The following is a 14,678-nucleotide window of genomic DNA, read 5'->3' on the forward strand; positions in this document are numbered from 1 at the left end:
GTATAAATTAACAAATTATCTAGTCATCAAAACAATCAAACTTAATAAAAATAGTTGAACTTTCAGTAAACTCGTTGGAATCTCAAGTAGGTAGAAAATTTTATATATGACGTCGTATATAAAATTTTGTACCTATGTGAGATTCCATACCACCGTTGGCTCCTCGCTATCGCATAATTTCACGAAGTCAATTTGTGACTATGACGTTGATCATACAGTTTGCGGAAAAACACAAGAAATATCAATTTTGCCAAAAATTGCTAGTCGTAGGTCCCTGTAACCAAATTTTTCAATTCCTGAGCTTTTCCACTTTACATGTACTGTCTATACTAACTGTGACAGGTGCCCAGGGTCTCCGTAACACCTGTGGAGGCTTTTGGACAAAATAAATTGGTCAGCTAAAAACGGATGTTGTAAATAAACTAGTAAGAAAATTTTCTTTTCTGAGTGACAGAATCTCAAAGAATGTCGGAGGGATTCATTTCCCTTTAGAGACCTTAACTGCAGAGCAACAAACCCAAAGTACTAAGACAAATTTTGAAAAAAAAAGACAATGCAAAATTGTCTTTAATTATAACCCCATATTATTGATTTTTTTTTCATCTTATCTCTTAAACAGGGGCACAACAGCGGTTCGCCGTGATGAGCTGTACAGCTCTTGTGTTGGTACTTTCCCCCGTGGATAAAAAAATGGTCTTAATTATACGTAATTAACGGTTGGAAAATATTTTGAAGACAATAAAAATTCAACTTTGACGAATCATGTCATATAGCTGCAGGCGTGTTGTATGTGGGGTTCAGGTATAAATGTGGGGTATACATAGGGTCGAGGGATTTTCAAAAACTTCGAAATTTTGTCGACTTTTTGTTTAGTCGACCAAATTAATTTTCCGAGCCCTCCATAAGAACTAAAAAGTACCTGTTTGGCCAAAGTTTCTGCGGCGCAGGCAGAAAAAAAAACAGGCCTTTTTTGGAAAAATTTTACCGAAAAATTGCCTTTATTCGGCGCGCGTCAGTGGCTTAGAAAAATTATAGGTGCGCAACCAAAAATGATTATCTTAAAATAGTTGAAAGGGGGCCACGTTGGGTCGGCAGGGGGTCGAATTCTTGAAGAGAAGTGTGCCCCCTACCCCCACCCTAAATCCGCCCCCTGGTTACGTTTTTTAAACTTGTTATTTTCAGTTTTGAGAATAGATTGATAAGATTAAGGACGACAAAAGCTCAAATCATAAGTAACTTGATCATGACCGACTACAGTTGTGAAAAAAGTCGAAAAAAAATACTTAAAAAGTCGAAAAAATTTTTCAAAAAATTATAATTTTTGCAGTTTTTTTTTCGAAATAAACAACCTTCGAAATGAAAATTTTTTTGTCCTTTCCTTTTGAAATTTGAAAATGGGTGCCTACAAACGACGCAAAACTAGGTCGAAAAAAAACAATAAAACTCAAACCGAAGCGATAGAGGCAGTGTAAAGTTTTTTAGCAACAACTTAATAAAAAAGGAAAAAAACCGTGTCTGTGAGCTTACAAACTACAGAAATAAATTTTAAAAAAATGTAACTACAATAAAAAAGCTGCTTACAGCACCCGAAATTAATCTTGGCAACTAACTCTTATTGAAACCTAGGACATTTGCCATCCCAGATATTGTCGTTACTTCTAAAATATGTAGGCGGGAAAGCTAGGAATTTGGACCTTATTATAATTAGGCTATCAAGTGATTCAAGTGAGATTCCTGACTAGGTTATTCGCCTGAAAAAAGTCTAGATTCCATTTTGTTAATAATAGCTAAAACTGTAAGCGTCTAAATAGTTTACAGACTTTTTTCGAATTTTTCTGAAATGTCTAGTGCCAAGGAAGCAATAAATGGGCACGTGAATTTTAAGTCATTTGATCTGAAACACATCAGACCTATTTTTCTCGACACAGATTGTTTTGGATTCTGTTTTAAGTTGAAGAATTTTTTCAATTTTTGTTTTACTTAGCAAACTGTCCAGAAATTTTTCTGTGCACATCCCGGGCCGGACAAACGATGTGCCCCGAAATGGTCAAACGATGTCCGTTTTCGACTTTTCCAGTCGAACGATGTCCGATTTCGACTTTTTGAGTCGAACGATGTCCGTTTTCGACTTGGTTCGACTTTACCGGGCATTGCTTGACTTTGTTCGACTATACCGGACATTGTTCGACTTTACCGGACGATGTTCGACTTTTTTTGACTTTATCGGGAAGAAGCGAAGGGTCCTGAACTACAAACAAACTCGGAAATCATTTGACTGTTTTTGTCGAATCATCTGTCAAAAAGCTCGTCCTGGGCAGCCGCAAAATATAATAGAAAAAGCCACAAAATTGAGCATCGTAGATTCGTGTAGCCCGGGTTGTTGAGTTGTTGGGCTTACGTTCCAATCAAATAGACCGAAAATGGCTATGTTTCGACCGGTTCGATCCAATTTGGCTATGTTTTGACCGACTTGAATAAAGAAAAAGTGGCTTCGACTGTGTTCGTTGTAAGCTAGTTATGTTGTGACCGACTCGAATCAAACTGGTTTCTTTGACGCAACCAGTTAGATTTGAACGAACTCAGCCGAATGAAAATTTGATCAAGCGCAACCTATTATATTTTGAACGACTCGAAGAAAATAGCGGTGTTTCGAACGTCTCAACCGAGAGAAATTATTCTCAACTGTGTTCGACGCAACTGACAATAAAAAAATTCCTAAAATTCCTAGGTTTATAGCTTTCAGTTTTTGTGGCAACGAAATTGTTGTTACCCTAAAAAGATTGCTTATAAATTACGTTGGGACCATGTGCAGGCCTTCTCGAAGCGGTCCTGTATATGATCAGCAAATATGTTGATCTAGCTAACTGCACATTAAAACTACATATGTACTGGATGATTTTGCAATTTGCATCTGTATAACGCTTATGCAAGCAAAAAACCTGACTACAGTTCTATTACTTAAGCTTTGCGCGACCCATGTTGCGACTTTGCGCGACCCAATTTTATGTTGCGACTCTGTACCATCCAAGTTGCGACTAATGATTCGACCGCCTTCGACTCATGATTCGACCCTATTCGTCTCCATCGACCCTGTTCGACTCATGATTCGACCCTGTTCGACTCATGATTCGACCCTGCTCGACCCATTATTCGACCCTGTTCGACTCATGATTCGACCCTGTTCGACTCATGATTCGACCCTGTTCGACTCATGATTCGATCCTGTTCGACTCATGATTCGACCCTGTTCGACTCTATTGACCCTGTTCGACTCATGATTCGACCCTGTTCGGTTCATGATTCGACCCTGTTCGACTCATGAATTGACCCTGTTTGTCTCCATTGACCCTGTTCGACTCATGATTCGACCCTGTTCGACTCATGTTTCGACCCTGTTCGACTCATGATTCGAACCTATTCGACTCATGATTCGACCCTGTTCGACTCATGATTCGACCCTGTTCGTCTCATCATTCGACCCGGTTCGGCTCATGATTCGACCCTGTTTGACTCATGATTCGACCCTGTTCGACTCATGATTCGACCTTGTTCGACTCATGATTCGACCCTGTTCTTCTCTATTGACCCTGTTTGACTCATAATTTGACCCTGTTCGAATCATGATTTGACCCTGTTCGACTCATGATTCGACCCTGTTCGACTCATGATTCGACCCTGTTCGACTCATGATACGACCCTGCTCGACTCATGATTCGACCCATGATTCGACCGTGTTCGACTCATGATTCGACCCTGTTAATTGTAGTTCCTGCGAATCGCAGAGGAGCTATCAGTAGGCCTTAACAGTCCTGTCGAGGATAGTCCATTTGCATTATCTCCCCACATTCCAGACAGTGTTATTTTGCTGAACGAAGCTGTTTTTTGCAACTCAAGGCCGTTTTTTTGCGTCCAGAACTTTTACGTGGTACCACTATTGCAGCCAAATTTGGTCAGGTTGTGGTAGACCTGAAGCTGGAGTTCAAGTGAGAGCTTGTCCTCGCACACTATCATTGCCATGGCATGGGATCAAATACACGATCTGACGATTTCAAAGTGAACGCCTTACCACTGTGCTGAGTGCCTCATGATTCGACTTTGTTCGACTGTAGTGTTCGTTCGACCGTCTTAATTTGCGACGAAAATCGGACTCCGTTCGACCGTGTCGGTCGAAACATGAGTCGAACACCTCAGTCCGTGATTGTCTTCAGAAAAAATCTGAAAACATATCTGGGCTCTATTTGAAAACGTTTGAGAAAAAAAATAGTAAAGAACCTTTCTTATGATCAGATTTTTACAGTGTCAATCAATCCAGCTTGCGACAAAAAAATCATAGTTCCCGCGCTGTTTTAAGTCCCAAATAAAGTCTGAACAGTCTCAAACGAAGTTTGAACATAATCGTGAAAATTTGAACATAATCCGAAAGAAAAGTGAATGTTCGGGCGAAAGTTATATACATGAACGGAGACCTGTGTAAATTTACACATGATGTTGTACTGTTACAGCTGGTAAACATCATGCCACCAAATTTTTGAACCTGATCGCGCGTATTCATATGCATGATCGCAGACCTGGGTATAGGTAAAATTATCTCAGAGCTCAGACAACAGTCTGATAAAAATTGATAAATTAGTCTGCGTTATGAAACAAGAGGACCTATTTTGGAAGCCAATAAATTTTTTGAAAAAGTATATCTACTGAAATTTACCAGCTTAAATATATTTGAGAACAGTTTATCAATGGGTATTTAAAACAAGTTTGTAGTCTCTTGGTTAAGGACGAAAACATAACTGAAATAAATATAAAGTGAAATCTGCGGGTGGAAGACTGAACATAATCCCTTCCGTTTGCCCATGCCAAATTTCGTTTGCCACTGTCTGGACGGATATTTTTGTTGGACGATTAGGGTGAATTTGGTTGGACGATGATGATGAGTGAGATTAGTCCTAACTTGATATTTGTTCGCTCTTTGCTTGGATTTTGAGTAAAAGGCAGTTCATTAAATTAATTTTTTCTACAAAGATATGTATGAGTCTAAATAATTGCAATTGATTATTTTAGCAGAAGCATTACCTCAAATAGGAATCGTTTGACAAAATATTCAAAAACGTTGAATTTAACTGCCTTTTCTGTGACTCTGTAATATCGCGATAGTATACAAATGTAGGCAGTGTAACATATATCATTGACTATAAGAAGTCCTAAGATTTCAACGGCTCAACAACCAGACCCCTTTCCCTTTTCGGAAACCCCCCTTTCCTCCGTAATTCGGAACTACTATTCATAATGGTTTGAGCTGTTGAGAAGTAGTCTGTATTCGATTTTAAGCTTTAAAATAGCGAGTATAGACTAAAAAAAAAATACAAAAATAAGTTCCATCAATCTTTTTAAAATTTGCCCTGGTTAAGGGCAAATTGTTAGCACTATCGTTTGAATTCCACAAATCGATACGATTTTAAATTATTCTCTAGGGTCCAGTTCGTCAGTTGGATTAGCACTCAAACTGTTGTTTTTTCAGCGTGTACAAAAATGAAAGCTGATGAAGTCGTCTGACATCCGTATTCTGACTGATTTAAGGTCAACTGTACCAGTATTCTACAGTATTTGGAATAAGCAACTATAGAATTTAATTTGGGCCTTGTTAATAACTAGTTTGGGTCTTGTTAATAAATTGTTAACAAGCTCCTTTAGTTTTCATCACACTCGACTGACATAAACATTGTTTTGAACTCCTCCAACATGTGAACTGTTCTGTTGTTCACCACCTCCCCCTTTCGCGATGACGTCACCTCTCTCTTGTCTGTTCTTTCTGCACACTGGCATGTGTCTTTCTGCACTGTGGAAGGGGTAATGTTTCCCACATGTTGGACACTTTATCATCTGGTGGGCGGGGCCAGGATGGGCGTTGCTGTTGTTGTTTGTTCCGCCTTGTTGGGTGTGTGGCTGATTGGACGAAGAAGAGGCGTGAGTGTTCTGGGCAGTGTTAGTGTTATAGACCTGAAGTATTTCTCAAATCTAAATTGCAGATTAATTACACAGCCGAGAGATAGATTTGGATCATACCTATCATTATTTAAAAAAATCGTTTTTGTTCCGACTTTCATAACGAAAGTAACGGAATATTTGTGCTCGAGTGGTTTTTTCTTCCGACAAATTTGTGACAGAATTTTTAAATATCATTCAAAAGGTATTGTTTTCCTGAGCTTAAATTTGAAAAGATATTTTACATGTGATCATTTTTCGTCAAGTTATGGGGGTTTATAGATTGCCATTTTGGGACCATTAACGCGCGATATACTTCGCCCTATTAACGCGTAAGCGGAGATTTAATCCGTCATAGAAATCGTTCCAAATTGGTTGAATGCAGCTTATTTGCCATGACTGATTTGTTTTTAGGAGCGAAATCTATCACTACTTTTTACGGCGAGTGTGGGGGTGATTTTTACAAAAAAATCTTAAATTAAAAAAAAATTTATTTTATTTTATTACATTTAATTTTTTTAGGTTATTACTGCTCCATAAAACTTAAGGCAGTCGGAACATTCAGGGCTTTGCCCTGATTCGAGCAGTCTTGTTTTGATTAAGGCATTCTTATTCTTAGCCTATCTAAGATCATTCTAAGCTTAAACAATTATATCGTACTCAGGATTGTTTAAAATAGAAACGTTAGACTACTAGAAACTCGTAATTTGACACACAAGTTGACACTATAACCGCACATGTAACCATTGCAAGTCTGGTTCTGAAAATAAAAGACGAAAAAACATGGTAGTAAAAACTGTTCATGAAAAAAATTTCATCAGTTATAAAGCAGACAGTGTCTACTTGTCTACTTTTTAATTTCGCTTGAATATCTCTCTGATCATTCATGTGACAATGAGAATTGTTATTATTACTCTGTGCAAATAAACAAATTAAATTTAATGTCTTGATGAAAGCAATTAATTTGAATAAGTTGCAACAGTTGAACAATGGTGCTCCAGTTGAATACCAGACCACCCTCAACTTCTTTAAAAAATACTTTGAAAAATTTCTAGCCAGCTGAAGATAAATAATTTTGGCATTCAGTAGAAAATATGGACTTTTCTTGACTTTTCAACGTTGTTACAAAATGGTTAATCAAAAACAGCAACTGAACTGAAACGGTACCAACTTGGGAGCTCTCCTCGTTCTGAAAAATCTCGGCCCCTGTTCCCTGTAATCTGTGCTTGGTCGAGTCATACTCCGACCTTTTCTTCGCCTGCACATTCTGACAAATTTCCACGTGTTTATTGTACCTCTCAGGTGCAAAACTTCGACTGCAATGCGGGCATTTTTGCATGTCGATCGCCAATGGGGTCGATTTTTCGGCTATTTGAGCATAATATGGATCTTCTTTTATATCAACAGACCGTTTTGGAGGCAGTCGGACCTTGGTCGGTTTTTTCTTGGGAGACAGCTCAGGTTGATAGTTGTTCTGGTTTTGGTTCATCAGTTCGGATTGGCTCGCCTCTTCAGTTGAAAGCACTCGGCTGCTTTCGGATTCGCTTCGAAACTTGTCAGATTTTTTGTGATGAGAAGATTTGAAAATCCGCTCCTGGCGGAAACGTTGTTTTCTCACTAGCTCCAGTTCCTCTTGCTGTTTTTTGATAGTTTCAATTAAGTCTCGTTCTCTTTTGCGCATTTCGTTGATAGTGTCTTTTAAGTCGTCATTGCCGCCCGCGGCATTCGGTTGGTTGGGAGTAGCACCTATTTTTAATGACGTCGATGGCGTTTTAGAGTCATTAGGAACTAACGCGCTTTTGATTCCACCCTTTTTAGCGATTAAACTGTTTCTGTGACTTTCTGAGCGTCTCACTGATGACATGGCAGCGTCGTTTCTCTCTCGAAGCGTCATGGCCTGCCCTGATATCTCAGAGTCACTTAACCTCGCAGTTGATTCGTCTTCGTCATTAAGCGGCAAAGTGGTCGCTTCAGGATTCTGCTCGCTTGAACTATCAACTGGTTTCTTATTGGGCTTCGTTTCAGCCAATCGTTTAGCTGAACGAGTTCTTTCGTCGTTAGTTTTCTTGTTCAATCGCTGTAAAGCATCTAGTCTTTGTTTTTCTTGACTTTCAATTTGCAATCCGCTTTCAAGGTCAGTGATAGTGTCAGAAATAACAACATTGTGGGCTACTTTTATATGAGATGAGGAGCCACTGTCAAGCAGTGGATCTTGAGGGTCGTAATTACTAGGCACTGATGAATCTTGTGAATATCTTTTTTGGGAACTTATTTCCAGAACATCTTTCGCAGTGACCGATCTTGGACGTTGGCTATTTCCACTAGCCAGTTGTTGTCGCTGACTGGTCAAGTCGTTTTTGTTTACAGTTCTTGATGACAGAACTTCGTTCGGGGCATTTTCAGTATGCGCGACTTCATTTGACCTGGTGGTTGACCCAAGGGTTCTATTACCAGCGCTGTCGTTATTGCTTGAGTGACTTTCTCGCAATGGCTGTCGGTCTAGAGCATTGTTTTCACTTTCAGCAATCGGTTGTATTTGATTTTCATTATTTCTGTGGGACATCTGAAGCTGCTGCTGGGTGTTTTCTTTATCTGATGTATTGTAATCGCTCGTTATTTCTGAATCCTCAGAAGTTACACCCCCTGGAACCTGTAGTGATTGTTTGTTGACACCTGGAAGCGCTTTTCGTTTTATAATAGCTGGTTTGCTAGCGAAGGGATTATTACTAACAGTGCTATTCAAATTGTTTTCCGAATCCACTTCTTCCTCACCAAGATTGCTGTTTCGTTTCGTCGACTCGCGTGACGTCATCAAGTCGTGTTCGGTTTTTGAGTTAGACTTTTTAACACTTCCTGGAATTGGCGGCAAGTGACCTTTGTAACTCATTTTCACTGACCCTTTTGCCTTATACGGTATGTTTTCAACCTTCTTTTTCTCCCTATTTTTGTGCAAACTGTCCAGTATAGCCTGGCGTCTCCGAACTTCCAGTTCTTTTTGGGATGGATTACCCCCTCCGAACTTGGCCAAATCCGTCTGCATTCTCTGTCCCAGTTGCGGTGACTTGACGTTGCTCTCTTTGTATACATTGTTTTCTCCGTACAAATGTCGGTCTTGTTTGTTGCTGTCTGGCGAGAACTCCTCGACAACCCCGTTTATAGTTACCTAAAATTACATTGAGGCATTTCAAAAATTATATATTGATTTGAATTGAATTTGTCGGGCAGTGTAATGAAATTGATGGGACGGTCATGATTGCAAGCAAAATTAAATGATAAAAAATTTATAGATCAAAAAGATTTTGAGATGCGTGCGAAAACTAGTCAGCACAAGAAGTTTCAGTGCCATTTACAGTACTCATTTTAACTGAATAATAAGATTTTAATCAAAATGGAGTAAAAAAAGGTTTCGAAAATAAATTCTGCTAGGCAACTCCAGTAGAGAGAAGGATTAGGTAGCCTCACTACTTCTTTCCCAAAAACGAAGATATCAGTCAGTAACATAATTTAAGGAAACCTACAAGATAACCTCAGCGAAAGAATTGCAGAGATACGAGCTATTCAAAACGTTAGCCAAGCTTTTACATAAAAACTTGAAATATGAATGCTTAAAAATCTTATTTTTGGACTCAGATATTGAGAGATTGCAACACAAAAGGGTTTTAAAAATCAAACCAACGAATAATTTCACAGGCAAAAGTCCTAAAAGAGTAGGCGTACGGATTGACAAATCATAAAAACTTATAATTTTTTTTGCAGATTTTGCTGAAACAGTCAGTAATCTTAAGGACAGTCAATCTAAAACAATTTTAACATAATTTTCGCGATTTAAACATCACGAATAATAAAGAAAAGATAGATTGTTTTTCTAAAAATTGAGTAAGGTTTGGACAACTAATACTACATTTTAGTTGAAACTTCTTAGCACCTAGGGTGTTTGAACTTGTATTGTTTAATCAAGGCATCACTTGACTAGGCCTATCTGGTCTTTTGATGTCCTTCCATGTCAGATGTACGTAAATTGACAATTGTATATTGAATAATCTTTGAAATGGAAACAATTTATTTTTATTATTAAATTATCTCTAGGATTCTCGCTTTTACGGAACTATGAAAGAGAAAGGGTAAAAATCGAAAGAAGCAGGCCGTGAAAACATAGTTATCAGACATGGATTCTTTAACAATCTCACATTTATACATTTTTTGCAGACAACAGTACTTACTGTTACGGCCTATAATTTTCGAAAAATTTGAATTATACAAGCAATCTTTTGGTTGTGATTAAGGAACTAGCATCAAATGTAGTGAACTTATTACCTTTCTGTTCTGTTTATTAACAGATCCAGATTGTTTCTTATTCAACAAATTCAGTTTCCTCTCTTTCTCTTCCACAATTTTGGACCTGAACTGATTCCTCAACATCTGCAGCTTGCTCAGACCATCTTCTTCGGACCCATCAAAGTCTCCGATTCCACCCGATTGTCGCTCGGATTCCATTGGTCGAGGGATTCGGCTCTCGGTCATTTCAGATGACATCAGAAACCGAAGAGCCACGAAGGCATCAAGAATCTCGTTCGAATGACAAACCGATTATGTACAATATAATGACAATGACAAGGACACAGAAACAGAAAACGGAGTCAAAATATATGAAAAATCGTTGAAAGCGACTCAATCAGTTAACTTTTCAAGCAAGATAGAAATTTGTTTGCGGCTTTGTTTGTTATAATTAATAAACCATTTTATCAAAAATAATATAACTTTATAATAAAAAAAAGACGAAGCAAAACTCATACACCACTCCTTATCATATGCTCGTTATTCTATGGTGCTTTTGTCAGAGCTGAAACTTGAGTTATAAAGAGTCACTTTTAATGCGAGACTGATTTGGTATTCTAGATCCAAACTATTTTTTGTTTTACAAGTAGCAGCAAGAAGCTACGAATTGAAAAATAAGCGCAGTGTGATATTAGCGGAGCAACTTTTAGATGAAAGTGAAAGCTTTCAAAAATACTCGAAGACATCTACCAAACTGTTAAAGGTACCAGCGCCACAGTCGAAAAAACAAAAATGATCTCCATTGTTCGGTGCCATTAAAGAAAACAAAATAACAGTCACATCAAAAGTTCAGATATACGAAAAAGCTCGTAACAATCATATGCTTAGAGCCAATATGGTACATTTTTTGCGGTTCCAATATGGTTTAAATATGTTCTGCATTTATTTTTTTTTCAAATCAATGCACAAATCAGCAGATGGTTAATTAGGCTTCAATCGACAGAACTCCTGCGGCAAAAAAAATTACGTGATAAAAAAAAACTAAGCGATATTCATAACAAATTAATTGCTTGGAAAATAAATGAGCCAGATAGGTTTTAATGATGTACACTTCTCGATCTTGCCACCCCCGAATAGCTGGGAAAATTTAACTGTTGATTTCAAGATTCTTTTGAACATTTAAACTTTTGCACTACCCACAATCAAACCCCCCCCCCCCCGACCTCTTGAAAAGGGGAAGGAGTGACATGCATTAACCACTGCACCAGAGAACATCTACTGCAATTCTAGAACATGTAGTGAATAAAATGACTCCTTTTGATTTGCCTAAAATACACCAATAACAACCACATCTGCACTACTTTTTGACATTGACAGTAGAAGTTGTAGTAGTAGCAGTAGTAGTAGTAGTTAAAGCACCAGCGGATTTAGGGACGCCCCTCCCTCAGGGATTCGACCCCCTGCCGACCCAAAGGGTCCTCCCCTATTTTTACTAATTTGATTAGTTACTAGATCCACCCCAGAGTAAAAATTTTGTTGAAAACACGGCAGTAATAGACACAGAGGCGAAGCGGAGCTTCGCACTACTAGCAATACAACACAAACAGAAGAAACATAAGAAGAAAAAATTAAATGTTGAAAAAGCTAGGTGAACCAAAGTTTTCGTATATCTCGATAAGAAACAACTAGGGGCCCAGCTAAAGCTGGAGATACGTGTTTGATGTTAAATAAATTTGCTATACCGATGCGGCACCAAAAATGTGATTTCAAAAATTGGACTTTGTCTAAAGTTGGACTTTGTCTAAGTGAGAAGAGTAAAAAAATTTTTGTGACAATCAATTTTCTCAAAAAGATGTCATTTCTCTCACAAAAAAATTAAGGGGTCGCCGCTTCTGCAGGATCAATTATCGCAACCTATTCTTTCAATTGAACTTTTCGTCTCAGATTTAATGCTGTAAATTTGAAGGAAATTCAAAAAATTTCTAAAAAACGGTCAAACATTCTAAAAAACGGTCAAAGGACTTTTCAAAAAACATGAATTTTTAAGCAAAAAGCTGGCTGTGACCGCTTAAGCAGAGAAGAATCTCAAAACTGAGTTTCTCGATTGAACACAACCTGAGAAACCCCACGTTACTTTTCGCGTAAAGTCAAGAAGTTTCCAAAAAACTGTCAAAGTTTCAGAACATTGACTTCTTTGAAGGCCATAACTTTTTAAAAAAAAACTGGTAATAGCCAATTATAAAGGCTGGCTTTAAGCAACCTGTTGTTTCGATTAAACCTATGATATCGGATTTGGCAGCATACTTAGCGAGAAAAGTCCAAAGGTCAACAAATCAAAAATTTGGCCACTTCCGAGAAATATAGCTTTTTGTGTGAAAAAAAAGTCACGCAACCTGTAATTTCGATTGAACCCAAAATCTAAGATAATTAGGTAGTTTTCAAGAATAATCGACACAGAGGCGAAGCAGAGCTTCGCACCATTTCCGATGCAAAAATTATAAATAAAAAATCACATAACAAAAATGTTGCAAATATTTTTTAAGATTATATCAGCAACAAAATCAGCCTATCTCCGACATACTTTTCAAATCGGCCTGTTATGCATCGAAGTATCCCGAAAACACGCAATTAACTTATAGGTAAACTGCATTGGTAAACTCCAGTGGTAATAGAACCAAAAACCATTAGCTCTGATTTACTTTTAACATTTGTAAATGAAAGACATAAATACCGAACAACATTATTCAATTTTTCAAAAACCTAGACAAATTAGATAAGAAACACAACAAGTCTGACAAATTTAAGAACGGTTCTAAAAAACAAAACTACTGACAATAAGAAATTTCGCAAAACTTTCGAAAATCAATTCCAAAACAATTCAAAAACTAAAAACTTATTTTTTATGAAATCAACAACAAAGAGATCAGAAAAAACGAATGAAACAAAAAGGAAATTAGAACTAGACACTGTTCATGAATGCTTTTGAACCGCTATTAAGCCAAAAAACGCCGATTTTCATTTCCAAAAAAAAATCCGATCAGAGAAGACCAAGAAGTTGACTGAAAAACGGTTACCAAAAAATCAAACGAAAAAATAACCAAATATTCAAAAAAACATAAGCCATTGAAGTAATTTTGAAAAAAATTGACCCAAAACAGATCAAAATTAACTACACGTGAGAAAAAAATAATACAATTTATTAATTGACGAACAAAGAAAGAGGAAAAATGATAAGTAACGCTAGCAATACTCAACAAAATTATCAAAAAATTTGACATTGAAAATTTTTTGATTTGATAGCACTTCAAGCATGCTTGTTTTCCGTTTTTTCATCCTGAGAACGAAACTACGCAAAACCGGAGGAACAAAAAATTGACAGACATTAACTCAAAATTACTTTGCAAAACGACGAACTCGTTTAGCAATTTTAATTTAAGTAATCAAAAGTTTTGAATTTAATTATTTCTGATTTGCTTGCAATTCAGAATTGCTTGCTTCTCAGTTTTTAAATGAAACAGCTACTTTTCAAAACAAATTGGGCTAAAAACTCCGAGAACATATTTTCAATTGTTGTAGGAAAATTTGAGTGAAAAATAACAAAAACTGCGTACACATAAACACTATTATCTACACGGGAAAAAAACAATAAAAACAGCTGATTGAACAAACAAAAACATGAAACGTTATAAATAAAGTTATTTTGCAAACTGAAAACAAAAACAAAAAAATTGATTGAAAAAATTTCAAAAAAAATTCGAACCTTTTTTTCATTTCTTAACTTTTAACTTTTATTATGAACGGTCTGGGAAAATAATTGGGAATTGTTCAAAATAATTTCTGAGACTTCAACCATTCTGATAAAAACCAACAAAGAGTAATTGAAAAAAAAAATTTTCGGAAAATGAGCTGACGGAATTAAAGCCGAAAAAATACCGAAAATTTCTAGCACAAAAAATACTAATATAACTCATAAAGGAACTCATAACAATCATACAAGGCTCATACCTAACCTAGGATGAACATACTGCATTTACATTTACAAAAACACGTGCGAATTCCGTCGACAGTTGTTTACGGGAAAAAATCTGGCATCCGGTTGCAATACCCTTGCTAATCTTAAGGGTAAAAAGTTATAAAACGGCCAAAAATCAAAAGTTTGAGTTTTCCGAGGGCGATATTATTTTATCCTGCTACTCATTATTTTTTTTTATCCTGCTACTCATTATCTCCATTGAACCCAAAATATCAGACTCGAGACGCTAGTTTTCGAGAAAAGTCAAAAGGATTCACAAATTGGTCAAAAATCAAAAACTTGACTCTTTTGAGGGCCATGAATTTAAATGTAAAATTATAGTGTGAAAATTCTTTTCAATGAAACCAAAAACTCAGATTTGAGAATGGTAATTTTCGAGAAACCGGAAAAA

At 37.0% G+C, this 14,678-nt stretch overlaps 2 protein-coding genes across 5 annotated transcripts in view; both read right to left on the bottom strand.

Moving 5' to 3' along the window:
* LOC134849099 (coiled-coil domain-containing protein 181-like) overlaps positions 1–14,678 on the bottom strand; it is a 479,610-nt gene that overhangs the window by 281,563 nt on the left and 183,369 nt on the right. The gene's annotated exons all lie outside the window — the stretch shown is intronic.
* On the bottom strand, positions 4,995–10,839 carry LOC134846538 (uncharacterized). 2 transcript variants are annotated; one of them, XM_063863949.1, is made up of 3 exons: positions 10,294–10,837; positions 7,151–9,142; positions 4,995–5,994 (listed from the first exon to the last, which is right to left on the bottom strand). In XM_063863949.1, exons 1-3 carry the CDS (start codon positions 10,510–10,512, stop codon positions 5,695–5,697), a joined length of 2,511 nt encoding a protein of 836 aa, XP_063720019.1. In that variant the 5' UTR covers positions 10,513–10,837; the 3' UTR covers positions 4,995–5,694. The 2 variants fall into 2 exon arrangements, with proteins under 2 accessions (XP_063720019.1, XP_063720087.1); XM_063864017.1 differs by having other exon boundaries at positions 5,973–6,012; positions 10,294–10,839.

This window comes from Symsagittifera roscoffensis, chromosome 1 (assembly GCF_963678635.1).
Source record: "Symsagittifera roscoffensis chromosome 1, txSymRosc1.1, whole genome shotgun sequence".
Lineage (NCBI taxonomy): Eukaryota > Metazoa > Xenacoelomorpha > Acoela > Convolutidae > Symsagittifera > Symsagittifera roscoffensis.

Bases quoted from the DNA above. Each gene is read 5' to 3' on its own strand.
- LOC134846538 (XM_063863949.1), bottom strand. From the start codon at position 10,512: ATGTCATCTGAAATGACCGAGAGCCGAATCCCTCGACCAATGGAATCC. The intron at 9,143-10,293 runs GTAATAAGTTCA...ATGTAATTTTAG, and splicing joins TTAATAAACAGAACAGAAAG to GTAACTATAAACGGGGTTGT. The intron at 5,995-7,150 runs GTTGGTACCGTT...GAAATACTTCAG, and splicing joins AGAACGAGGAGAGCTCCCAA to GTCTATAACACTAACACTGC.